General features: G+C 42.0%; 1 protein-coding gene across 1 annotated transcript in view; it reads right to left on the reverse strand.

The window, feature by feature from the left end:
* Positions 1-16,444: 16,444 nt before the first annotated feature.
* Sumf1 (sulfatase modifying factor 1) overlaps positions 16,445-27,986 on the reverse strand; it is a 79,018-nt gene continuing 67,476 nt past the window's right edge. Inside the window, exons 8-9 of the mRNA XM_052174470.1 lie at positions 27,177-27,236; positions 16,445-18,135 (exon numbers count right to left, since the gene is read on the reverse strand). Of these exons, the coding sequence (XP_052030430.1) occupies positions 18,025-18,135; positions 27,177-27,236 (171 nt within the window). The 3' untranslated portion in view covers positions 16,445-18,024. The remainder of the gene's footprint in view (positions 18,136-27,176; positions 27,237-27,986) is intronic.

Raw genomic sequence — 27,986 nt, forward strand, 5'->3', positions numbered from 1 at the left:
TTTATTGTATGTGACCCCATTATATTTGAGCATGATAAATAAATTGCGTGATTTGTTTTAGTGCCACCTCAGCAGAATGAAGCTCTGATTTTTAAACATTAATGCAGAACTACAATGACTCCGAAGTTTCTCTTATTTGATGTTAACAGAGCAACTATATGAAAATCTTATTTGTTATAACACAATTTATGGTTTTACTGAAAGATGAGAGAAAACAAATTTACAGAAATTACATAGTAATTTATGAACCCAAGAAGATCATTATTTTATTACCCACTCAAATATCACCACCTCAGTGAATGCCAAGGCATGAGCAAAGATGGTGGAATTTAGAAACATTCAGCGTGTCTGCCAACTTTCACTCACATTACAACCAGCCTTGAATGTGGCTTTGCTCGTCTGGTTATGAGGATACGTTCATCCACAGTCCTCCACAAGCTGGCTTTGCCTTGATGCTTATAAAGGAGACAAGGGAATAACGACCCTGGCAAGGCTAATACAGCCGTCAACGTATCAAAGTCATTCCTAGAGACCCTACCCTCCTTGCCACCTTAGCCCATGCTTCTTTCTGGCCTACGTCCTTGGCCGCCAGCTTGGCATTCCTCCCATCCCTTCCCGCAAGAATCCCTCTTCCTTTAACATTCAGTGTCTTATCATCATTTAAGATGGTTGCCAGATTTCTAAACATAGCATTACAGCAGGTCACTGAAAAGCGTTCTCTTACCTTTAGCCTTCATAATAGTATTGTCTTTTAGAGAATGTTTGTGGGACCAGATTGTTTAATTTGACATTTAAAGGGCAATACTGTGTGTGTGTGTGTGTGTGTGTGTGTGTGTGTATGCGTGCACATACACATATATACATACTTATTACTTTAAATAATACCCTCACACACACCTTTGTTGCAGAATACTCATTATTTTCTTCATTCTGGTGACCTTTTTAGATATAATTTCTGGCTCTCTATCCCTTATGCTTATTTTTTACATAACTACTAGACACCTAAAAAGAACAAGACAGTAGTGATATATCCTACTCCACCATTTCTCCCTCCCTTTCTCCTTCCCTCTCTTTCCTTCCACCATTTCATTCTGCGTCTATTTCTGATAGCACCCAGTTGTGCATCACATCCATCAGCCTTACAGTCACCTTGTCTACATCACCACACACCCAGCCTTATGACCACCATACTTAAATGTGGAAATGGAAATGACCTGATCTACCCTGTATCCATCTGTGTAATGTCATACGTGGCTAACCTGATAACACTCTGGTCTAGGTATGGTGACTATGTATACTAATTGACAAAGACAACCAGTTACTGAGCAATGACATCACTCGTCCCAACTCCATACCCAATGTGGTCTTCCCACTGTTCGTGCTCTCCACACCTCCCTCCATCATTTGACTGGTTCCATCTCTTCCTCTGCTGCCACTACAAATCATTTAAACATTTAAACAGACCGTGGGGGAGGGTAGTAAGATACAAATATAGATTGCATTTAATCAAGTCTGAGCCATTTTTTATTGATGATTGCTGTATGAAGGTCTAGTCCACTCGGGGCAGTGCCACCCCTGAGCAGGTGGTCCTGGGGTATATGAGAAAGCAAACTGAGCAGGCCACGAGGAGCAAGCAACATTCCTCCATGGCCTCTACTTCAACTCCTACCTCAGCTTCCCTCAAGAGATTGTAATCTGAGGCACATAAGCCAAATATTTTTTTTCTCACCAAATTGCCTTGGTCACGGTGCTTTATCATGGCTTCAGAAACCAAAGGAAGACAAACTACACCTCCTAGTTTACATCTGAACATACTTGGATCCTTTCTATTTGAGTTTTGAATTTTGTAAGAATTGTTTGCTAGCCACTGTGAATCCCTTATCTACCCAACTCCTGAAAACAGCGTGAGATCCACTTCCTCTCCAGTAGCCGACTCACCTCCTTCTCAGCTCCACCCAGACAGACCCTTGGTGTTCAAACACAGCTCAGAACTGTAGATCCTTAACAGACACTCCAGCCCAGCATCCACATCCAAATGTGCTTCGCTAAAATTGCTCTCCAAGTTTTGGCTCGTTCAGAGTGAGCTACATGAGCCTTTCCCCTAATGTCTTCAAGATAAACAAATCAATCATTAAAAGTAATAAAAATAAAGTTTTAAAATTTCTGCTGCTTATTCAGTCAGCCAATTAATTCACCAATGTTTGTTGATTATTCTCCTACATTCAAGCTTTATAAAGTTAGGACCCTGAGCTCATAATTTATTCAGCAAATGGGTTTGAACCCTGAAACTACTGCATCCTGGAGAAGTCAAAAACAAAAGCATTCTTTAGTCTAAAAGCACTTAGTCTCCCCTAATAGAAAATCTACGGATACTTGAATGGCCACCATTGCACAGGTCCCATATGGTCTTCGGGTGCCTATTAGTACAGGCGCATGCCCACTTGGCACCTTGCACAAATGAGTGACCAGCAGAGGGAGCTGTCAGAGAGGCTCAAGAAGACCAGACACAAGACTGCGTATGACAGACCATGAGAGTGTATGTAGCTGCCAGAACTATAAAGATGCGAATAGAAACAAGAGATGGACAAGATAGAGGGATGAAAAGTTATTCGAGCTGAGGCGTGGCACTGCACTGTCCACTAACACAAGATGCATTAATATCAGGATGCGCTGAAATGCCTTTGCAAGCACTGGAAGAGAAACAGCTGGGAGAACACGGAGCCTCAGATACAGAATTTGTACATGTTTGGGTTTTTGTTTGTTTTTTTTTTGTCACAAAATTCAAGTTTAACTCTAAAAAGGGAGAAAACAAAACAAAAACAACAAAACCCTTGACTGTGATGCTGGGAAGAGGGCTCCCTGGGCAAAGTGCATGCTGTGTAAGCAGGAGGCCATGAGTTCAGATTCCCAGAACCTAGAAGCCAAGCATGGTACCCCAAGTCTTAGTGCCAAAGAGGAAGAAATAAAAAGATGCCTTGTGGTCAGTGGCTAGTCAAACCGGGCAGCCACTGAGCTGCAGGTTCAGTGAGAGATTCTGTCTCAAAAAAAAAAAAAAAACAAGGAGAAGAGCAATGGAAGAAGGCACCTAACTTCAGCCCGAGGCATGCAGATGTGCCCTCACACGTGTGTATGGAACCCTCCCCAACTTCAGCCTGAGGCATGCAGATGCACCCTCACACATGTGTACAGAACCCTCCCCAATTTCAGCCTGAGGCATGCAGATGCACCCTCACACGTGTGTATGGAACCCTCTCCAACTTCAGCCTGAGGCATGCAGATGTGCCCTCACACATGTCTACAGAACCCTCCCCAACCCCAACATCAACCTGAGGCATACAGATGTGCCTACACACACATGCATACACTACCTTCCACACACAATAAAATGGTCTGATTTCTCTTCTTCTTCCCACAAACACATGGTTTTTTTTTTTTACCCCAACCCTGTATTCCCAGTAAACATGTATACACTGTAGCTTTCAAATTCAGAGACTGCCTCTTTGAATACTTGACCATCAAAACTGACTTAAAGTTTCACAAGAGCACATCTTGTTCCGAACTGGCTGTACCCAAAAAAGAAAAAACAAGTGACAAAGAACATCAGCCAGGCTGGCATTGTTGCCAGAAAGCTCATCTGCCAAATTTGTTCTCGTCAAACACAAGTCCTGGCCATTATAACAGCATTAAAAAGGAGACAAACAGAGGGAAGACAAAAAGAAAAACATGACCCAACAGGGACTTGGGCAAGCGTGTCTCCCCACAGGAAGCAGCGGGTCCTGGAATGAAGAGACCCAGGAGATCAGGGTGAGTTCTGGTATTTTAAGGGGAGTTAGATCCCTGGCTTTTATTTATAAGGCTTAGGCATTTTTTTCCATTTCTGCTATGAACATATACATAAATACAACGTGTGTATTATGTATGCATACTTCTTTCCTTTTTTTAAAAAATATTCCAAACAGATAAAAATGTGTTCTTTTCACCACATAATAGTACAATATCAGATTTTAAAATAGCTTTACATCTTTTTCAGAGTCTGGGGACTAGGGAGATAGCTCATCTGGGGATATTCCCTGTAAGTATGAGTTCAATAATATGGGAATGAACCAGCGTTCAGTCCCCCATAACTCACATAAGAAAGCTCATGTGTGATGATTCATACTCATAATCCCAGAGTCGGGGGTGGGGGTGGGGGGGTGGGGGGGGCAGGGACAGGTGAACCTCAAGTGTGAATCTTGGGCTTGCTGGGATAAATGTTACTTTTACTTTTTTCTATCTACAAAGAAAAAAGTTTGAAATACTCCAGTCCCAGTTCATAAAGACTGTTGGTCTAGGGACACAGAGTAAGAATTCACCTCTTGTCATAGTGACAACCTGATCATAAGAGTCTTGCTGAGATCATGAGACATAAAAGTTTAGGGACCAGGGTCATGGGGCAAACCCTCCAGTTTCCAGCAACAACAAAAGCACATTCCAAGTATAACCTAAAGGGATACATGGCATTAGGAAACTGCTAGAAGGGGTTGGGGATTTAGCTCAGTGGTAGAGCGCTTGCCTAGCAAGCGCAAGGCCCTGGGTTTGGTCCTCGGCCCTGTTAAAAAAATAAATAAATAAATAAATAAATAAATAAATAAATAAAATAAAATAAAAAAGGGAACTGCTAGAAGATCCACTTTGCCCTCAGACTCACACACACACACACACACACACACACACACATCAAAACCTCTGGTCATTTAGCAGTGTTTAGTATGCAGCCACTGTGTAGGAGCTGCCATAGAGGAGTTTTAATCTCTTCTAGAGTTTATGGTAGCTACTGGTGCTTGAAGCATTATAAAGCCTTGGCTTCAGGGACTAGAGAGAAGACACTACACCCTGCTCACTTCCAAGTGCCCACTGAGGTCACTCACAACCACTTGTAACTTCAGCTGCAGGAAATCTAATATCTTTTTCTGGTCTCCACATGTACCTGCAGTAAAGTATGCATGCAAGCACATGTATACACACACACACACACACTTTAAAATAACCTACTTAACTCCCAGGGGGTCTACAAGAGGTCTGTGCCAAGGGTGATGACCCTTCACAACTGTTTTTGTTTTGTTTTGTTGCTACTCAAAAAGGAGGCAAGAAATAAAAACTAAGGAAGTCCCAAATAACAAGATCACCAAGATGATCCAGGAATCACTCACTTAATCTAATGTCTCTAAGCAGTTTTCCAGGAAGGCCTCCCTTCCATTTCTCTGTAAGAGAGAGGGTTCAGTATAATTCAAATCCACTTTTCACACATTCTACAACCTAATCTCCCCAGAGGCAAGAGGCCCCACAACTAAGAAGGTAAGAAAAGAGACTTAAGGTTTATAATCCCAGGACTCATTTTGATCCAACAAATTAAGTCCTCTGAGAGAACCCTGAGGAAAATGTATTTTGAACAGTCTCTTGACAAATGCTTCTATAGAAGTACAACAAGTTGGGCCAAGTCCAGTGAGCAATCCTGCAGATCACAAGATGGAATCAAGAATGAGGTGCTGGGTTATGATGAGACTCGGTAGCAGGCTAGGCCTCTCTGGCTCTCGGCTCTCTAACCACGCTTGTTAACTCTCCAAGACACATGAGGTCAGAGCCAGTCCGAATGAGCCGTAGGTAGGAAAAGTGGGCTTTATTAACTTAGCCAGGGACCCAGCTTACCAAACCACAGGCAGAGAAGCAGTATTAGAACTATAGGCACTTAGAGGTCACTGTCAATTGTGGGCAGAGGGAAGGGCAGAAAGAATCTGCTCCTGGGGATGGAACTGATTAAATGTGTATCACTTCTGCAAACTGGAGTCATTTGCAACCAAGAGTGAACCAAGCTGCATACCCCAGGGTAGGATTTCAGCCACAGAAAGCTGAGAAGACGGTAGCATTGGACCACAAGAAGACCTAAGCATGATTTCCCCACCACCACTGTCCAGCCCCGTGACAGTTAGTCCTGAACCCTGCAGAAGAATTTCCCCTATGCTGAGCTCAGCTGGCTCTTCTGAGACTCAAAGTAGGATAAAGGCTCAATAGAGGCCCCAACAAAGGGAAACGGACGGGAGGGGGGTTGGGGGGTAGGTAGGAGTGTGTCGGGTAGAGGGGCATATACATGGAGGCAGGGGGTGGGAGGAGGGGTTGGGAATCTTTGAGGAGGGGTGCTTTTGGGAGGGGGAATTGGGAAAGGTTTTACCATTGACAATGTAAATGAAGAAGATATTCAATTTAAAAAAAAGTAGGATAAAGAACTCTTGAAGTATAGCAGAGTCCTTGTGATGGGGCACATGACATGGGTACAACCTTCCCTGTGTGGTAAACTGCTACAGAGGGCTAGCAATATCCATCAGTATTAAAATAATTGTGTGTTTTAATACATGATATGGACTCCAAGAACTTATCCTATCAACATATTGCCACAAATTGCCAAAAATAAATAAGAACTGGTCTGCTGAAACTTTGTTTTGAACAACAAAGATTTTAAAAAATGACTCTGATACTTTGGGTAAGGGAATGTTTCAATCAAATCAGTTATTCTAAAATGAACTATACCTGGGCTGGAGATGACTCAGAGGTTAAGAGCATTTGCTGCTGTTTCAGATGACCCAACTTGACTTGGCTAACACCCAGGTCAAATGAGTCAAACCACCTGTGTGTCCTGCTCTAGGGGATCGAACACTGTATTCTGGCTTCACAGGTACCTGCACACACAGACACACACACAATTTAAAGCAACAACAATAATCTAGAGAGAGAGAGAGAGAGAGAGAGAGAGAGAGAGAGAGAGAGAGAGAGAGAGAGAGAGAACATTTTATGTTGTTTTTTTAAAGTCTCTTTACATAGCTAAGGCCAAGCAAGGCCAGCCTTAAATCAAGTCTCCCTGCCTCAATCTTTACTTACTCCTTTGAGTAAGCTAGTTTTGCCATATGTATTGATTAAATATGATAAATTTTAAAAATACAGATTGTATCAAGAGAAACTTGATAAACAGCTACTAATATGTTTTTAAGATATAATAAAATCACGTCACTTCTTTCCTTTTCTCCCTGCCATATACCTCTACTTGTCCTCTTTCAAATATATAGCCTCTATTTTTCATTAATTATTGTTACATGCATACATGCACATACATTCATTTCCCTAAATATAACCTGCTCAGTCTCTATAATGCTACTTGTGTGAGAGTTTTCAGGGACCTTTGGTATTGGATAAACAGTTGGCGTGTTCTTCTCTGGAGAAGACTCTTCCTCCAGCTCTCAGCATTCCAATACTCTTTGTGTCAGGCTGAGGCCCGAGGGCTTTCCCCCATGCACTTTGGAAGGTCTGTTTTTGTCCTTGTTCAGCTCACGTTGTGTAGTCACACTGGGGAGACTTTATGGGTGTAGCTTCTGACATGGGAGACACAGTTTCACAGCAAATCCTCTATTTTTCTGTCTATTGGGACCCTTCTGCCCCTCCTCTGCCATGTTCACTGAGCCTTAGGATGCTCTGTAAATTTATACACTGAGACTAGGCTCCACAACTCTGCATTTTGATTGGTTGTGGTTCTCTGTAATGGTACCCATCCATTGCAAAGGCAAGTTTCTTTAATAAGGGATGATATAAGATCATTCTTAATAAAAGTAATGCTTCCAAAAATCCAGTTGAAAAGATGAGGAATCATTTCAAAGCTCTTTCTGTCTGTCCTTTACAAAGCTGGCAGGCGGAGCAGGAGAGATGACAGCTCGGCAGCTAAGAGCACCGGCTGCTCCTGAGGTGAACCCAGGTCTGGTTCCCAGCACCCACCAAATGCTCACAACTGTCCTGGAGCTCCAGTTCAAAGGCATATGACACTCTCTTCTGACCTTGGTGGGCACCAGACACACTTCTGATGTGCACACACATGTAGGCAAAACACTCGCACACACAAACTAAAAACAAATTAACAAATAAAAACAAACACCTGAACATTGACTCAAGAGAAGAAAAGATGTACCCATCTTGTTTAGATCCTTCCTCTTAGCAACCCTAAATCCACAGCACCCCTAAACGAAAGGTTCTCCAAATTAACAGACGATCTATTCGAAAACAGTAAGACAACAATAAAGTAAATAACTACAAAGGCCTTCTGGCCACTAGAGGGAGAACGTTCCACATAAAAGCACTTTGGGCAGCCACCTTACAGGAGAATGTGGCTATGGAAAGAGAGCAAATAAGCATCGCTCAAAGCTCAGAGACCACAAACAATGACCACTGTGTTCCAGTCTTTGCCTTCCCTAATATGTCGTGCAGCGAAGGCCTCCTAATACGATTATACACATGCTTGTGATTGCCGTGATGCCGGTAGTGGCTTTCTACCTCTAGCACTGAACTCTTTACAACTGTTCTAGAACAGAAGCAAAGGGCAGCTGGAAGCTGCCCCCAAATGATTTCTTAAGCAGCAATGCTCCATTTTGAGGCCAGCAGCGGAGGTGAGAGAGTAGGAAAGATCAGGGAGCTTAATCGTACACCTTTGCAGACTGCAGCTGAAGGAGCACAGGGAACACACTCTTCCCTTGTTCTTCAGAATGGATCTCAGCGCCTTCTGCCAGCTTCATTCAGTTCATGCCCTCGAGCCTGGTACAGATGAGCTGACATTGTATGCTGGGGCTGCCGTTTATTTCTAGCAAGATGCCTCTTTCCCATGTAGCCACCCATCTTCCACTTCACCTCTAAGTGGACAAATTCTTTCTTGAGAGTCATCTAACCATTTGTAAAAATAAGTGGTACATTTGGCAGGGAGGGGGACGATAAACTCAGTGTGTCTTTACAAAAATGCCATGGTCTTAACCTTGGACATCTCATTAACTCACTGGAGGGACTGAGATGTGGCGAAGCAGAGCCATTCTGAGTTGGGACTGGATTTAAGGCAAGTCAAGGGTCTATGCATAGATCACTACCTTAGCAGCCCAGCCTGGGTTCTATGTTGTCTATACATACTTTCACTTGATTTTCAAGTTTTAAATGGGCTGGTGAACTCCGTCAAAGTCACAGATCTAACAGGTGGTGGGACCAGATTTAAATTATTGAATTAGACAGCCTGAAGCTCATGTCCTCAGCCACAAATTCGTTCGACCATCTCCCGCCTGCCTGTTTCTCCATGTGGGGCTTTCACTTGACCTCACCATCTCTCAGACTCTACCCATGCTTCCTGTCACCAAATGCACAATTGAGTCACAGATCCAATCCCATAGCAGCGACAAAAACAGTAAGTCCTGATGCTACCTCATCTCACAGCTGCCCCAGGGCGCCTTGCAGATACCCAGAGTCCTAGTTTCCTACATGCCCGTTGGGAATGATGACCCAAAACAACTAGTTCCTCCACCACTGTGCTCCAGATCAAACTAGATCATGGGCATTAAGCACTCCAATGCTGAGCACCTAGAAAGTTCCTGAAATTGCTAGCAGGGAAGCAACCCTGAGGAGGTGCAGTAATCACAATCCATAGCTCCAAGGAGTCGAACCTCAGCAGGGAAGAGCGAAGTGGGTGCTTCAGACAGCAGCAGCCTAGTCCCTCTCACTGGCTTTGTAATACAGCCATCTCCTAAAGAGAAGATATTAAGGACGCACAGGGACCCAGACCATTGTCCCCTCCAGTGAAGGCTTCCATGCTGAATCTTACTTGACATGTACTGAATACATGTGGAAAACTTGTGGAAGTCTGGCATTACACTGATTCCAGCTACAAAACTCCTCCACACACCAGCTGATATTTCAAAGGCTATGTGGAAGATGGGACACACATGACAATTTCTTGGAAGGCCATTTAAGCTGTTCTTAGAGAAATATGTGCCCAGTCCTCGCTGGCCGTCTTCAGAGGAGTTGGAGAAGGGTGGGTCACATTCTTCAAAGACAAAGACAGTTAGTTACTACAGGACCTTACTTTTCTCTAGAAAATTCACTCTCAAAGGTCTCACTCCTAGAAATGACGGAGAATTCCAAAGAATCTATACACCATGAGGTTTATTGAAAATTCTACAGTACACTCATATGATACTAGAAATTGCTAATAATAATAATGTTAATAATATTGAAAATACCACTGACTCACTGACCCTGATGATGCTGGAGATTCTCAGAGCCTCAAACCATACCTCATGAACTGCTGAGCTAGGAAAGCCCTGTACCCTGTGAGTCCTTTCTCCCAAACCCTAATTGCTCCCTTGAACACTGTCTTAATCTTCAGATGTGGGAGTTGATGAAGTTAGACCGGAGATCCTGGACCTGTAATCACAGCGAAAAGGATGAATTTAAATCATGAGGCTGAACTAAACCGAAATCAACTCAGCTCAGAGAACAGTTCACCGGCTGACCAAGATCTCTCTCACCAACCAACATGCCGCCCTCTCTCCCCCTCTTTCCTGCTCTTTGCTAAATTGCTATGCCCATGAGTAACTTCTCTTTTAATTGAGATGCTGGGGATCAAACTGAGGGCCTTGGACTTGCTGGGTAAGCACTTCACCGGTGAATTACAAGGCCAGCCCCACAAGAGGCATGTTCATTGTAAGGTAGGTTAAAAAGGATGAGCTTCGGAATTACAGACAACAGCAAAGACCAGATCCAACTCTCCTTTAGTATATATACTTTGTGGAGCAGACAGACCATGTAGCAAAGGAGGGATATTTGCAAAGTCAGGGATCTAGAAGACAAGTTGTCAATTAATAGGGATCGTCACACTTTCATGTAGCCTTAATCCATTTTGCTCTTTGCTTGTAGATATAACTATAACTGACCAGCCCTACCTGACCATGCCTATCTCTTCTTCTGCTTTGTTTAACATGTTTGTGTGTATGGGGGTGTGTGTGTTTGTGTACATGTATGAGCACACATAGGCCACAACATTCCTGTAGAAGTCAGAGAACAGTTAGCAGGAGTCAGTTCTCTTCTTCCCCAAAATGGATCCAAGGTATCAAGCTTGGGTCATGACACTAAGCAGCGAGTGGCCTCTGTTTTTAATAACAGATTCGCCACAGAAATGAGGACCTAGGAAACTGATGAAGTGCACCATGCTAAACACTTGAGTTTGACATTCTCTCCTTGGTCCATAATCCCCATAGGTGGGCATCATCACCAAATATATTTTACCTTAAGGAATGGTAGTTTCCTGCCTAAAGGTGGCTCAGTGAGGTAGACAGGATCAGAAGGGCATGGTCCCCAATGGCCATCTTCAACATGATGCTGAAAACAATTACTGAAGGAAGAGATACAAGACACATTTTCCTGTGTCACTTAAAGATAAGATTTTATTTGGCAAGTGTAAAAGGGAAAAAGACTCGTAGACTTTGAGAAAGCAAACAACAGGCGTGAACAAAATGCAGGCAAACCTTTATCAGCTCACGAGGACAGCCTCGCCTCTTTCCCTCTGGCAGCCTGTTAGCTGGTTTCATTTTTCTCCTAGGCTGATTCTAGGCTTCGAATAGCATTTTGCTGAGGTGCCAAACTGACATGCCAGAAGTCACTCTGATAGCTTCCATTCCCCTCAGCAGATAAAGCACAGAGTTTGTCAAACAGGGCCTAGATTCAGGCCAGGAGAGCAATTCTATCTGACCTTCAATTATTCTGTAATTCCAAAGACCCAATGAACTCCTTGTGATGAGGCTTTGGGGTCAGTGACCATTTGGGGACAGGTCAGAAGCTGAAGCTGGCCATTTCAGTCCCTTGGTGTTAATAACTTGACCTTTCTGAACTCAAACAGGGCAAGCTTCAAAATCCAGTGTTTCTTACTGCATAGCCTACCTACATATCATCTGTAATGATTTTACTTAATCAAAAAAATTAATTAAACTCTGGCTCTAATACTCTAAACACAACAGTGGGAAAAAAGAGCTCTGGCTAGCTGCCAAGGTTCTAGCCCAGGCTCTCGGAGTTAATCATTTCCATGGTGTTTTAAGCATGAGAAACACCAAAGGCCAAAGTCTGACAAACCTGTGGAACTAAGGTCTGTTCTGGGGATTTTGTATTACAAGAAGCAAGTTTCAACCAATAAAAATGAAGCCATCAGTCAAGAACCGAACATTTGTGGTACAACCTGGTATTAACTGGAAAACTTATGTGGTGAAGGCCGGAAGGGAATGAAAATGTACTGTCACTGTGTCTACTAATCACATAATTCTGTGAAATCAGTCTAGGTGTGATGGGGTTGGGGTGGAGGCATGGAGCTTTCCAAGGGACTTCTGGGTAAAATGAGGTCCTTAGGCAAGCTTTCTCTCTCACCCTTTCTCACACACACTCCTTATGTACTAGTCAGGATCAGTCATTCTTTTTTTTTTTATTTTTTTTATTTTTTTAAAGATTTATTTATTATATGTAAGCACATTGTAGCTGTCTTCAGACACAACAGAAGAGGGCATTAGATCTCATTACGGATGGTTGTGAGCCACCACGTGGTTGCTGGGATTTGAACTCAGGACCTTTGGGAGAGCAGTCAGTACCTTTTATTTCACTCTTTTCCTGAAGAGCAATGAACAACTGAAATGTTTTGTCCAAAAGCCATCTCACCAGCCCAGGATCAGTCATTCTTACCATGTGTATTGAGAGTGTGCATTTTTCAGATTTACCTGATGTGTATAGTGTTTTTACCTACCTGTGTGTGTGGGTCACGAAAATGCCTAAAGTCCACAGGTACCAGAAGATGTCAGATCCTCTGGAACTGGAGTTACAGGTGGCTACAAGCAAGCATGTAAGTGCCAGACCCTCTGCAAGAGCATGGCGCAGACCTATAACCTCAGGACTCAGGATCAGAGGATGTGGAATTGTTCTCTATCTTAGGCCACACAATGGGAGGTAAGCGAAGGGATCAGTGGGTACAGGTACTTGCAGCCAACCATCACTACCTGAGCTTGAGCAGCAGGGCCAGAGCAGAAGATTCCCACACATGACCTCCATGTGTGTTGTAGCACAGACAGACACACAAGCAGAAATTGTGAAAAGAAATGTTATTTTAAATGCAAATATCTAGCTCTTCCCTAGCATTGGACAATTTGGCAGTTCCAGCCTGATCTCTTGGCCTCTTTAGAACAGGCCTCATACACAGCCTGCTCCACCAGTGACAGTTCGGGTGTGCCCTAGTTGTTTGGTGTGTCTCCCCAACCCCTCTTCCTATTACACTTCCTTTGCTTGTTAGCTAGCCCTCAGGTCAGTCCGTCTGTGTTAAGATAACAGTCTATGGAAAAGAGGAGAAAAAGATGTACATATAGCATCATTTCAAGATGAAAAAAATCAATTAAATAAAAATCCCTCTATCGTGCCTCTTATAACGTTCCTGCAGTTTTGAAACAGAAAGCAAATGATGTTTGTTTTCAAAATATCCCGTCCTACGGCAGCTGTAGATTTAACTGCATGGGAAAAACTCTAAGTGCTACTGGAAAACTGAAGCTAACCAGAGAGTGAGAACGCTAGGGTTCCCATGGCTGAAGACCGTTATTCTGTTTTCTGTCAACATTCAGTTATCAGGGAAGACATGGAAACAGAAGTGACCCACTCTGACATGATTTTTGGAACCAATCACCACACACATGCCCTAATCAATACCTCGTGAAATAAATGGTACCTTTTATTTCACTCTTTTCCTGAAGAGCAATGAACAACTGAAATGTTTTGTCCAAAAGAGGTGGGAGCCTAGAGGAAAAAAAAATCTGCATTGCTACAGAGTTTTGTTCCCTTTAAATGATAGGCTGGGCCAAGTGAGGTTTGTAACCCATCTGCAATCCAATATTTTCAAGAAGGAAGTGTCAATCTTGGTGGCACCCCCATCTCCTGCCACCTCTGGGTCTCTTCTAATCTGTTCTCTAAGGTCTTGAAAGATGAAATGCCCACCTCCCACTCAACTAAATATGTATAACACACCCCTAAAATAAAACATGGAAATAGAGGCCAAAACAGACTGAAAAGCACACCCCCAAATTCCTTCTATGCATCAGTGGAGACAAAGAACCAAAACTGTGAGAAAGCAACCCAAAATGAGGGCAACTGAAGGAGATCATAGATAAACAAACTGGGTTTCCATGCTGGAACTGCCCCCCTCCCCAATCTGTCTGCCACAGTATTTATTTAATGCAAAATGACCACGTGATTAACAAGCAGGAAGCGTGTGGGGGGGGGGAAGCTGTATTGGGTTCTGTAGGAGTTGCAACAATTTGGAAATAAGCTAGCACAAACTTCCTTTCAATAAAAGAGAAAACCTTATCAATTTAGGAAGACCTTCAGAAGATAAAAATGAAGCAACTAAAAGTCCTTTGGAGGTGCCCTTCCTTAATGCAAGGAGTGGTTTAGTTAGAAGCTTAGGAAACTGTCCTACTGTGTTAAGCTCTCCTGGGAGCAGAAAATGCAGCTAAGAAACTACAAAGATACTGTTTCATAAAACAAAACAAAACAAAACAAAACAAGAAACAGGGGAGGAGGAGTCTATCCCCTGGATCAGAGTTTAACTGTTGATGGAAATGGTCTCCATTAGAAGCACAAGCCTTTAAGAGCTTACATCCTAAAGGGAGAGAGAGTGTCAGAGGATAAAGGGAAAAGAGACGGAAGAGCTCTAACTCTAGTTACAAACAGCAGCAGGAGCTTCATCAGGGTCCTGGTTTCCTTAAGATCTATTTTACAAGTGCTGCCATGAGAGTTTCCTAAATAGTCTGCCTCTGACTGAGAAGTGTGTGTGTGCCTTTTCTGTATCTGTATGCACATCTGTGTGTGTCTTTCTGTGACTGTGTGTACATCTGTGTATGTCTCTATGTGCCTGTGTGTGTATATATGTGATTTTGTAGGAGATAAAAACCTTCAGTCTTAATAGTTTGATTGTCCTACCCAGGCTCATGTGTTGAACAGTTAGCCCCCAGCTGGTGGTTCTATTTGTGAAAAATTGCAGAAATTTTTGGAGGTGGGTCAATAGAAGTGTTTCTGCCAAGGTTATATCTGGGGTCTCATCTCTTTCTGCTTCCTGTCCTCCATGATGTAAGTGGCCTCCTCTTCCACATGCTTCTGCCACCATGATATAAGCCACCACAAGTCCAGCATGAGCAGGCCCAAGGACAAGACAAGCAAGTAACATATGCAGAGTCACATTTATGGTACGGAAATACAAAACTGTAATTGTTAAATTGTGTCTGCCTGCTCATATGTGTCAGTCTGTAATATTAGGAGAATATGGTATAGTAACCTACACATGTGGTTCTTAAATCCTAGAACACGCTAGGAGCTGCTAAAAATGAAGTCCTAAGAAATACCCAAAACCACTTAAATGTTTATGATACCTAACATTAATTAACAGGGAAAGAGACCAAAGCATATGCATTATAATGTAATGATGTAAAACACATACAGGTGGTGTGTGCACTCACACACAGGTGGGAGCTAATAAGTAAAAACAAAAACTGTGCAGGAGTAATAGGGATGTTAAAAATAAAAACCCCATTTCCTATATAAGCTTTGTTATTTTTGAGTGGGGTTAATCACCACATATACATTTTTAGAGAAATGGTTTATATTCACAAAGTGACCATAAATGTGTCTATATAGACAAGCAACATGACTACTTTATAAAGAAGTCGTACACAGACACACTGTCAGACATGGTGGTACATGACAGTAACCCCAGTACTTAGGGGGCTGAGGCTGGACGAAAAGTTCAAAGTCAACATAGTGAATTTCAGACCTAGGCTACAGATCCCTCAAAAACAAAATGAGGGTTGGTAGGATGATTCTGAGACTAAAGATGCTTGCCACCAAACCTGAGGACTTGGCGTTTAATTCCTGGGACCTATGGCAGTGGAAGAAGACAGAGTCCCATGAGTTCTTGTGAGACTCTGGCGAGCCTTAGCTTACTGGGGACCCCCTGAGTAAACAACACGGAGCCAGGAATTGATGCAAAAAACAAGAGGAATTTATTGTTCCAACGTATTGGGGTTGTGCTATACCAGAAGGAGAAGTGGGGACACCCCACAGCCCATTTGGTCAGTCTTTATAGGACTTCCTTCTTTGGTAGGTAACCAAAAGACTGGTCACTTCCATGTTACTTGACTGACACTGTGAGCAACTACCATAAAGATGAGTTTTGCTAAAAAACGGCTCAGGGACTCAGGACTCTGGAAACCTGGGTGGATGTTAGCAACAACAATCTTGAGTTGAAAGCCTTTATTCTGAACAAAGTGCTTTCCTGGCATTGGAAGCATCTGTTCACCAAGGCAATGCCCTTGACGTTGTATCATATATTGTAGCAAGGCAACAACAGGGCTCCTGGCAGAATGGCCTTGCTCTAGAGAATAAAAACTGCTACAAATTACCCATATATCAAAGTTATCAACTAGCTTCTTTCTGGAGAACAAAACACAGGAGCATCACAAAGTGAAGGTTTTGAAAAAAAAAAAAAAAAACACAAAGGAAATAAGAAAGAGTCCCAGCAAGGAATGAAGAAGTGAAGTCTGACTCAAGAGGTACTAGTTTATTTGCATGATTCAAAGCATGTGAAATTGCAAAATTAACAAGATTTCTCATCTCTCTCTGGTATAATACACCAGATACCCTGAATAGAATCTATTCAAGGTCCAGGTTCTTTTTTTCCCATGTAGTACCAATATAAGCTTATCCCCAACTAGCTTACAAGTAAGTGATACTCCCACTGTGGTTAGTTTATGTTCACCAAGGCAATGCCCTTGACATTGTATCATGTATTGTGGCAAGAAGTAGCAAGGCTATAACAGGGCTCCTGGCAGAATGGCCTTGCTGCCATTCTTTGGCAATCACTGGGGGTAATCCCTAATCTTCTTTTCTAACTGCCAGCCGGCTGCCTCCCCAGCAGTGCTCCCCAGCAGTGCTCCCCAGGTACTTGTTTCTCCTGGCCACAGGCTCCCTGATGGCAGCTCCTCCCATCCTCTCCTTCTTCATCCTCTCCTTGATCTCTCTTCATTTCTTTCTCTCTCTCTCTCTCTCTCTCTCTCTCTCTCTCTCTCTCTCTCTCTCTCTCTCTCTCTCTCTCTCTCTCTCTCACCACCCCCAACCAGGTAACTCAAAACCTACCTACTTCTAATCCCTCCAGTAACTGGTTGTAGCCAATTTTATTTAACCAATAGTTTTAAATTAAGGAACAAGGTTTGCACAACAACTTGGAAATATGAGAATTCACTCACAGGCCAAGACCTTCAGGTACAGCATTTTAGCATTACAATATATAACATCTGACAAAACCTCCACAGCCACATGCCTAAAATTCAATGGTTTCTCTAATTAGTACACATTTTACATTCTTTGAAGGCTTAGGGGGCAAAGGGGAAACAAGGCCTTAAACTGTCCCTCTGAGCCAAAGGCACTTAATGTCAAAAGAAAAAAGGACAGTAGAGTCACTCCACAGGCATTCCTGTGTGCTCAGAACTCCAAACTTAAGTGTCCCCTCACTGTCCCAATGTGATTTGTCACAACAATGTAAAAGACACTGATTTCCTTGAAAGAACAAAGTGCAGTATGATATATAAAAGACTCGAACCCCACCCTTTTCTGAAAATAATATGTAAGAGAACTCTCACCTTATATGATTAGTATTACTCAAGATTCACACATGGCAAAATAATAGCTAAAAATAATCTGTCATAAATTTTCACTATGCAATCACAATACACTCTGCTATTTCGAATAGAATCTATGAGTTGGAGAGAGCCTCAGAGATCATGTCATCCATCCCTCATTGCATGAGGAGACAGAGGTCCAGGCAGACAAGGTGCAGGACTCCAGGGTCTGACCCTGTGGCAGAGCCTGGCCAGGACTTCATGACTCTCAGCTCTCTCCTCTTCAAAAGGCTTTCAAAGTAAAACATGGTGATGATCCCCAAAGATACACCATACAATAAAGCGCAAGCAATGACACACGCCAGCAATTTGGTCACACGAGACAGTTCCTTTGGCCACTGGGCGGGCATGTAACTCTTCTCAGATGGGAAGATCAGTTCAGATTTCCGGGGGGAGGCCAGCTACAAGTAAGAATCAACTTCTTGGACCTGGAAAGGCTCCTCTTGGCTCAGTCTGCAGTGGGCAGGTGGTCTGCTGCACAACGAAATCCCAGGTTGGATGCAGAGCTATCTGGTGTGTTCTGGCTTCGAGCTGCACAGCGGTACCTATAGCAATAGGACTGTAACAGATAGCATGGCGTAAGAGATCCTGGAACCCTTGGAGTAAGGCTTAGGTTAGATACAACTTCACAAAAATATCAAGTACAGAGAACTCGGAGCTACCTGAAGGAAGAGCTGCCTTAAGATATTCTGTGTGGTGTACACTTGGCAAAAGGCAGCACATTCCAGAGTCAGCCAGCCAGTATCTTTTACCTTAGAAATACCACCTACATATGGCAGAAAGGCCACCACCACTTATAACACCCCCAAAAGCAAACAGTAACCTCCCATAGTTATCCATGTGACTGTATAGTCAGCAGGCTACTACAAATAAGAATCATGTTTGTGTGTGTGTGTGTGTGTGCATACAGTATGATCTAACCTATATAATCATATGCTTAAAAAAAGAAAAACTAAAAGACCTATGAGATTATAACATGCACACACTCATAATTATTATTCTTGAATGCACAGCTTCTATTTTTTGGCATATTATATCAATTTTTGACATTGTAACAATAAATATAAATGGCAACAAAAAGATCAACAACAGCATCAAATATCATGGAATATATTAAACACACTGGCAAAAATTTAAGAGTCATCACAGGAACTTAAAGTATATAAAAAGCTGTTGGAAAATCACTTTCTTCTCAATACCTCAGGATTTTAAATCACAGTAATAATAAAACTATATGTGTTGGAATTTGGTTTATTTCATTCTGTCTGTGAAAAGAGCAGAGAATAAATGCTCACACAAACATGGGCCTTGATTTCCTAGTATATATTCGCATGGTAGCAGGCACTTTTGTCTATTTCTTTGTAAAAGCACAGGCAAATCAAACAAGTTACAGAAGGTGACACAGTTGTTAAAGGGAGCAGGATTCCACTCTGGACAAACTGTAGTGTGCTTCCTTCTTAGGAAGAGTCTAGACTCCTGGTGCAAAGGGTACCATCCATCTCACGTCTTCTTTCCTACCACTAACACACAACCTACTTACACACATTCACACAAACATACAGGATATGTATCTGTGGACTACTGGCACAGCATTTTGAAAGCTACAAGATTCCAAAATAACCATGCATGGAACGCGTGAGGGTCATTCTCCAATTCCAAATAGCATGAAATAAAACCAGACTAGTCATCCTGGCAACCATAAGCATACATCCAGAGTTAGCCTGTTGACCCCACTGCTGCCAGCTGCTAAAAGATACTTTGAAAAGAATCGTGGAGAAGAAGCTGGGAACTCACACAGAAGAGATAATTTGTGGGAAGGGAAAAAATAGGTCAGCTTGCAAGACATTTTTTTATTCTTATTATTTCTTTTCTCTCAGAAAAAGTCAGATGCTTCTAATCTCCATAAAAATTATCTCCAACGCTGACATGGAAATTCTCTGGTGCATTTTCCCCACAGAAAAAAAGGAAGACAGAATGCTCTATCTTCTATAGATAATCAAACAATAGCAACCAATTTTCCTTGTGGAGAGTGAGGAACAGAATGTATTACCAACTCTCAGGTAGACAGACAGAAGATGAACTTTGAATGTGATTGAAATAATAAGGTGATGCTTCTGCATTTGTGTGATCGGCATGAGCCGAAGCTTCCAATATCTGGCAAGAAGTGTGTGAGGAGACACAGCAGAAGCATCAGCACAGGCACCAGACTGCTGAGAAACGACATAACGCCGATACTTCCAGAATCCAACTCTGATAACTCAGAGCCTCTATGAACCCACACACATTCAGTGAATTCCACACGGCAGCAAAGGTCAAGCTCAAGGGCAGACACCCTGAAGACTCTGGCAATCCTATCCCACCAAGGGGCCACACACGATGAAAACAAGCAAGCATTCCATTTCCTGACTGCATACACCAGGAGAACATTCCCAGGTCTAGGTGTGGTCCTGGCCTGGCTTGTTGGAGGCCACAGGCAGATGAGAAAACAATGAGTATGCATCAAAAACTTACAAACAGCTTTGAGCTATGCTAGTCATCTTGGTTACCTGCAGAATGTAAGTATCTCTAGGAAGTTCTAGTGATACATGTTTATTGCAATGGTTCTCAGAATGCGGTTGTGATGATTCATGCTGTCAACCTGATAGGATCTAGAATCACCAAAGAAGAACATTTGCCCAGGCCTGTGAGGGATTATTTTGATGAGGTTAACTGATGTGGGAAGACCCAACCTAATTATAGGTGGCTTCATTCCCTATGTTATAGTTCTAGACTACATAAAAAGAAGAAAGCTAGCTGGACACCAGTATTTGTTCCTCTCTGTTTCCTGACAGCGGATACAATGTGACCAGCTACCTCAAGCTATAAGTACTATGACTTCCATGTCATGAGAGACTACCATGGCACTGTTAGCCAAAATAAACCTTTTCTTTCATAAGTTGCTTTTAAATTATTTATTCTGTTTGTGTGCTGCATACTCCAGTGATTCAATGACAGTTATCAGTCCTGGCATATACTTCCTTCTATCCATTAAGTCTTTTCACTGGCCCTTAGGTTACCTTAACCAAGGTATTTTATCACAGCAACAAGATAAGTAACTAATAGGCAGGAAATAGACAGACAGACAGACAGACAGACAGACACACACACACATACATATGGGGGGGGGGACGCAGACAGTCTGAAGAGGTTTTCCAAATACACATCCTAGGCTATTCACCCAGACCTCCAGGCACGCTGCTTTCTTGGTGTTTTTGTGGTACTCAAGGTACATTTCTAACAAGCTTTCAGTCCCTGCTCAAGCCCCAGGGTACATGTTGAATAGCAGCAATTTATAAAGGAGGATAGCCATTACATGGCTAAAGAGTGGTATCAGAAGCACAAAAAAAAAGGCAAAAATTAGGCAAAACAACGGCCAGACTATCCATAGGCTGATCCCATCACAGCAAGGTTCTACCCACTATATGAGCACTTACAGTATACCAGCCGCAAGTTTGGGCATGAGGAATACCATCAGAGCAGACAGACAAGGAACCTGTTATCAGACAGCTGCCATCCAGAGGGTGGAGTCAGACTGCAAACTGACTGAAGTATTCAACACTGCTCCCAGCAGTGGTCAGCTCTGAAGAGAGGAAAAGTGGAGAGGGATGACCGTAAGCCACAGTGGCTGCTTTTGGGAGGATGGTTTGGAGAAAACTCTGAGAGGAAGCTGAGATGCCCAAAGAACTGGAAAACTGGAATTCCAGAGAAAATTAGCCAAAGACGGTTAACGTAAAAAGCAAGATAAGTGAGCAGATAAATAAACAGAATCATACCACCATGTCCACAGTCCAAGGAGTTTGGACTCAACACAAGTGAAAATCGTGATACTCATTTTGCTAATTTTTTTTGACCAGCAAGGAAAAAAAAAAACCCAATCTCGGTGGCTCTTTAACCTTAAACACAGCCTTCCAGAATCTGTCCTCACTGATAAAATAAAGCTGTCCATAAAAGTACCTAAGAACACTGCTCTGGCCTGGAGCCTGAGCTCTGTTAGACACGTGCCCAGTGCGAGTGCGCACTCCCCAGCACCGTACCCAGACACAGCTGCCCAGAAGAAACAAGCAAAACAAGCGCTGTAGAGAAAGCACGCAGATGCTTTGCTCTGGGGACACACACTGTCACGGAACCTCAGCTTGCCTGACCTCGTCCTCAAGGAAGTGAGCAGCACTGGCCAGCTTAGATGAGGCCTCCGAGATTCTGGGTTGTCTGCAGGGAAAAAAATGACACCTCTCCCAGCTTGCGGCTGTGAGCGAGCTACCTGGATGGGAGGGAACAGGTTATGTGCCACATAAACCAGCAAGCTGGAGGGCAGCTCTGGAGACAAGGCACAGGACTGCAGTGTTCTTGGACGGATTAGTCTATAGATTACAGAAGCCAGGCTGCAACAGCTCTGATGAATTTTTAATGTCTGCTCAGAAGTGTTGAAAAGGATTCTGCATTGATGACACAAGAGACTAGAAAAAGATTGGTGATATACAAAATTGTTAGTATGACCATAATTGAAAACCTTGAGTATAATACAAAATAATTCAATTTTGGAAAAATAGATATTAAAGTATATAAAACTCATGGCAGAATACTACCTAATAGTTTTCTCTAAGACATAAGATAGCTGATTTTCAGTCATCTTTCTCATTTTATTTCTTTTCTAAATTTTATGCAATGAAATTGTTTTGTTTGCATACCAAACACTTTCAAAAAAATCAGCAACTACAAAAGGTTTTACTCTTGGGTCACAGGAGTTCCCAAGGCCGTCCATTAACCAAACAACTATGAAAATCTGAATCCGAAAAAGAAAGCCTCACCACACATGTGGTGAGAGGGTGGGGACATCACTTGGTGGTAGAGCACTTCCCCAGTGTGTGCATTCCCTGGGTTTGATCCGTACAGGAATGCGTGCGTGGGAGTGTGTACATACATACATACACACACACACACACACACACACACACACACACACACACACACACACGTGTGCTGAGATCAGGCCCAGCACTTGCGAAGAGGCGATTCATACTACTATCATTCTATTTACACACATCCATTCACTCCAAAATTATGTATTAATAAGTATTTCTCTTAAACCTCAATAATGGGTCACTAATGAGACACAATTAAAGAGCAAGTGTCCTGGTTATGAATGCTCTGGCTGCTCTTTATGTCTCTCTACTTCTATTTTCAGCATGAAAAGTGGGTCTTAAAGGAAGTTAGGTCTTTGGGTGGCTGGAAAATGGGTCATTCTATTAATTAAGAACGGGAATAGTAGGAGGGACCTGTTTCAGCCTGATTTCATCAAAATGGCTAATTACTTTGTAAAGGTGATCTCTGTATCTGTGCTAATCCTGGAGGCCTTCAACTCAAGTGGGACAGAAATATGGTTTTCATGAGAGAAAATGTTTCTCAGATAAAAGCTATTTTTAAGGCAATTGTATCTCATATTAAATCATTCTAGGGAAGCCTGTACCAGAACCCAGAACTTACCATTGTTCTTTCAAATGATACTAGACCAACCCTTTGCCATTCTGGTAGAAGGGTAGCCCTGATGCTGTGGACTGGAATGAAAATCCCACATTGGAATGTTACGCATCAACCTAATAACACCAAGAACCAAAGTCTGTACTTGAGTACTTATTATGTGATCTGTTCCATCAACTTAACGTATACTGACTCTGCGCATTCTTCCAATAATCGTATGAAAAAGATATAAATAGCATGTACATTACACACATGAGGAAATACTAAGCCGAGAGAGAGACATTAATAGTGTTTCTAAGGCCACACCATGTAAGCAGCAGATCAGGGAGTGATAGCTTAACTGGTTGCTGTACTACCTCAGAGCCTCTCTTTCTGTGTCTCCATCTCCTTCCTGAAGCTGTAACTTGACAGACTGTTAAAAACTAGGAATGAGTGGCCTGGAGAGATGGCTCAGCAGTTAAGAGCACTTATTCCCAGGAAACCCAGGTTTGACTCCGAGAACTCACACAGGGGCTCACAGATTAGTAACTCTAGTCCCAGGGGATCCAATGATCTCTGCTTGCCTCTGTGGTACTGAGAATAAAAGTGGTATGCAGACATACATGCAGGCACAACATTCATACTACACACACACACACACACACACACACACACATACACAAAGACACACACACACAGTGATTTTCTTAATAAAATCACTCTTTTTTTTTTTAAAAAACTAGACATGATTATAGGAGTTTACTTTAACAATACAAAGTGACCTTGATTTCTGACCAAAAGTATGTTATCTTCTAGTCAAAGAATTTTAAATATTAATATGGGGCTGGAGAGATGGCTCAGTGGTTAAGTTGTTTTTCTAAGGGATCTGGGTTCAATTCCAAGAACCCACATGATAGCCCATAACTCTGTAACTGTAAGGGTCTTCAACACACAAGCTGTGCATAGACATAATGCAGATAAATTAATCATACCTATAAAATAAAAATAAATATTTTAAAAATTAATTATAACATTCTTTATATTTTAAATTTTAATTATAAGACTCTTTTTATTTATTTCTGGAATTGCTATTTTTCTCTGAAAAAATTCTAATTCCATCCAGTTTTGTCATTCTATTGTTCACAAGATGTCTTCTACAGGCACACCAGGAAAAGTTAATCACTGACTTGGCTCTATATTGGCCATTCATTTTAAAATAGAGTCATAGATAAGAAGCCTAAGAGAGAAAAATGAAGTGATATAAACACCTCCCCCCAAAAAAACCCCACAAAGAATAGAAAGGAACATATAAGGCAAAGGAAAAAACCAAAACCTCAAGAGACCTATTTCAAACTCAATAATATTAGTAGTTTCATTAAATATATTGGTTTAAGTAATGAATGAAAATGCAGAGGTTGAAATAATAAATAAAAAATTCATATAAAAGATTTGATTCTTTAAAAGACAGAATTAATAGAACATCTATTAAACAAGAACATTTTATTTCCATATGGTTTGAGTGTATCTCTTAAAGCTCTGAGGGGGTGGAGGCCTACCCTTATGTTATTTAGAGGTGCAGGCTTTGGGGGAGGTGATTAGGATTTGATAAAGTCATTAGGTAGAGTCACTGGGCCTGCATCTTACTGACTTTATAGAAAGAGGAAGAACAATCATAATGAATGTGGATACACAAAACACCACACACACACACACACACACACCATCACTTCCCATATGATGCCCCTAAGAACATAAGCCAAAATAAGTCTCTTTCTTTTTTTTTAAAATAATCTTCTTGGGTTTTCATTACAGTAATGAAAAAGTGGGCTAAATTCAGTAGGTCTAAATGCCTGTAAGAAGGAATTCTACCAAGCACTTCAGAAAGAAATGTTAATTTTACATGAAGTTTTCTTAAATATTGAAGATTTTTTAAAAACCTTAAGATTCAAGACTACTTTGCAATTAAATTTATGAATACAACAACATACCAAAAGCTCACAAAAATTATTAGGAACAAAAAAGGCTCTACTCATCATTAATTACATGTAAAAGTTCCCAACGTTTTAGAAAACTGAATCCAAGATATATAAAACAGACAGCACATCGTGACTAAGTGCAACAGCCACCAAGAGTGCAGTGACGGCTTAAGAGCTGAGACCAAGCTCGACACGGTCGGGTGCTACTGTGAGAGTCTGGGGTCCACAGGATTCAAACTTAGTCCTGGCTATACGGTGAGACACTATCTCAAAAACAAATAAGTAAACAAACTAACAAACAAATAAGACCATAAAAAAATGGAAATCCATCATTGTACGGTATCATATTATACTGTATTAACTGACTAAAATGGAAAAGACAACCGCTTCAACAGATGTGCAAAACTCATCTAGCAAAGTTTATCTCACTGATGACTAAGAACTTGAATATCCTCAATCTAGTATGGAAAATAAGAAGTACAGTAGCATAATACTTCATTTAAAAAAAAAGTTGTATTTCCTCTGAGACATGAGGGCTGGGCATGCTGGCACAGACCTTTAATCTCAGCACTAAGAAGGCAGAGGTGTGTGGATCTTTGTAAATTCAAGGACAGCCTGATCAGTGCTGTGTGTTCCAGACCAGCCAGAGATTTACAGTGAGACCCTGTCTTAAAATAAAAAGAAGGAAAGAAGGAAGGAAGGAAGGAAGGAAGGAAGGAAGGAAGGAAGGAAGGAAGGAAGGAAGGAAGCAAGGAAGCAAGGAAGCAAGCAGGCAAGCAAACTGACAAACAGAATGAGGCATGAGCCCAGCAAGGCAGACCAAGTCCAGGCTCCCATTTAGGGAGGGTTTCTGGCAGAAAAAAAATGCTTTACTTCAGGAGTTGGAGACCAGCTTGCCTAGCATACCAAGCCCCTAAATCAAAATTTTAATTAATTAATTATGACTCCATAAAGTTAAATTTATCTACATCTTATATTAATGTAGATATGTTGTCCTTTTTAAAGGCTGGCTAGCCCTGGCTGACTTTGGACTCACAGAACTCCAGATGCCTCTACCCCCCTGAAGGATGAAGTTAAAGGGGTGTGCCACCATGCCCAGTTAAATGTACGCTTGACACAAGAATCCAGTTGAACTGAATGAACTTCCCTCCTGAATCGCATGGCCAAGGATTCTAAACTTAAAAACTTGTAGAAAACACACACCTACCAACTCACCCGGGTATGTCTGCTAGAGCTTCTTGAGGCCATTACCAAACTCTGCTGTATGTTTTCAATACTTGCAGAGCTTTAAAACATCCTGATGTCCAGGTGATACAGCAGAAAAATCTAACCAGATGGTGGCAGACGTGAAAAGCCAGGCATTATCTCATACTTCTTGATTCTGACGTAAGATAAAGTTTGAGGACTACTGCAGTAGGACAAAGTTAAAGTTTACTAATGTCTCTAGTACAAATTAGTAACTTAATTATAGTACCCACTATAGATGGTTTGAAATCTCAAGGACAGAGTCAGTTACCATGCAACGATTCTTGGTAATAATAAACTGCAAAATGCTTTTTAGTACAGAGCCAAAAGACAGACGCTGAGTGCTCAAGGCAAAGAAAATGCATGACTCAAAGAGAAAAAGAGAGAAAGGTCAGGTTCTCTTTCCAAATTTCTTATGAAGGTTACTTATGAGGCGCTGAGCACTCAGCAGAACCAAGAATTGCCAGTTTGGACACTGAAATCACAGATCATGGAGCAAAAATGCACGTTTACACCCGACATGCTTGGGTGCTTCCATTTTGGTAAACCACAAACCACCCTCCATTTATAACTCTAGCTTGAGTCTCAACAGAGAACTCAGAAATTTACAGACATCTGAAATTAAGGGTGTGGTCCCAGACTTAAGCATGGAAGAGGTAGAACCTATTTACAGGCCAACAGAAAGAAGTCTCTCAGCAGTGGAAGAGTCAGCGGCTGCTCTGTTTCTCCTGTTACTATCCCCTGTGCCTCTTAGAAAGTTGAAGACTCTCCTGTTTTCTCATTTGGATATGAAGAAGGTTACATTAGCAAAAACAAGTGGAACATGTGGGGCAGTGTGTCGCATTGACTTTGTGACCCACGAGAACAGCTCAGCAGTCTGACTAACCTTATGGCACATGTAGGATCCACCCTTCTTCACTCGGTCTTTCCCAGAAGTGGGGCCTTTCTGTGGAGGAAGAGAAAAATCATTTGTTAGTCTGCTCCTCACAGAAAGGAAAGGAGTCCATTTTGGTAGAAGCAGCCACCCTGTGGCTACCCAGGCTCTCCATGTGTCTCTGTCCTGGACACTGTGTATGTTCACACCCTTCTGAATACCCATGACAGTAAATGTCCAACTACCAATTTTCAACAATCCACCTCAAGACCCTGTCTCTGCATGAAGACAGCGATGACAGAAAACTATCTACTTCTAATCTCCCAATTTTATTTTTTGCCTATGTGCCTATAAACTGCTTGGCAGCATCTCCTGTCTCATCGCCCTGATATTCAGACTTACCTTATTATCACCGACTTATTCATTCAGAGAGCAAGAGTGAGCTATGTTGTTGCTGGCTAATAATTGACTGTGCATCACCCAGGATTCCCTTACACAGTTTCAGAACCATGTAACTGTCTATGTAATTCAGAAACAGAACACTGTTTTCTTTAAAAATAAAATACTTTAGATATAGTGCCATTCGGAACAAAGCACTGTTGTAAGTATTTTGTATTAATTCTTGTCCTATCAATAACCCCTCTGGAGAAAGGAAAATGAAAAATGAAGAGTCGCACCCAGGCTCTGCTCCAGGAGCAGTGCTCTGAAGCTCTCTGCCTCAGCTCCCCTCAGAAACCAGAAAGGCAGGAAGTTGGAGAGAGCCTAATGCTGGCAAGAAGAAACAGCAAAGAGAACAAAGACACAGAGAGCGAGAGCAGCCAA

This window comes from Apodemus sylvaticus, chromosome 2 (assembly GCF_947179515.1).
Source record: "Apodemus sylvaticus chromosome 2, mApoSyl1.1, whole genome shotgun sequence".
NCBI lineage: Eukaryota > Metazoa > Chordata > Mammalia > Rodentia > Muridae > Apodemus > Apodemus sylvaticus.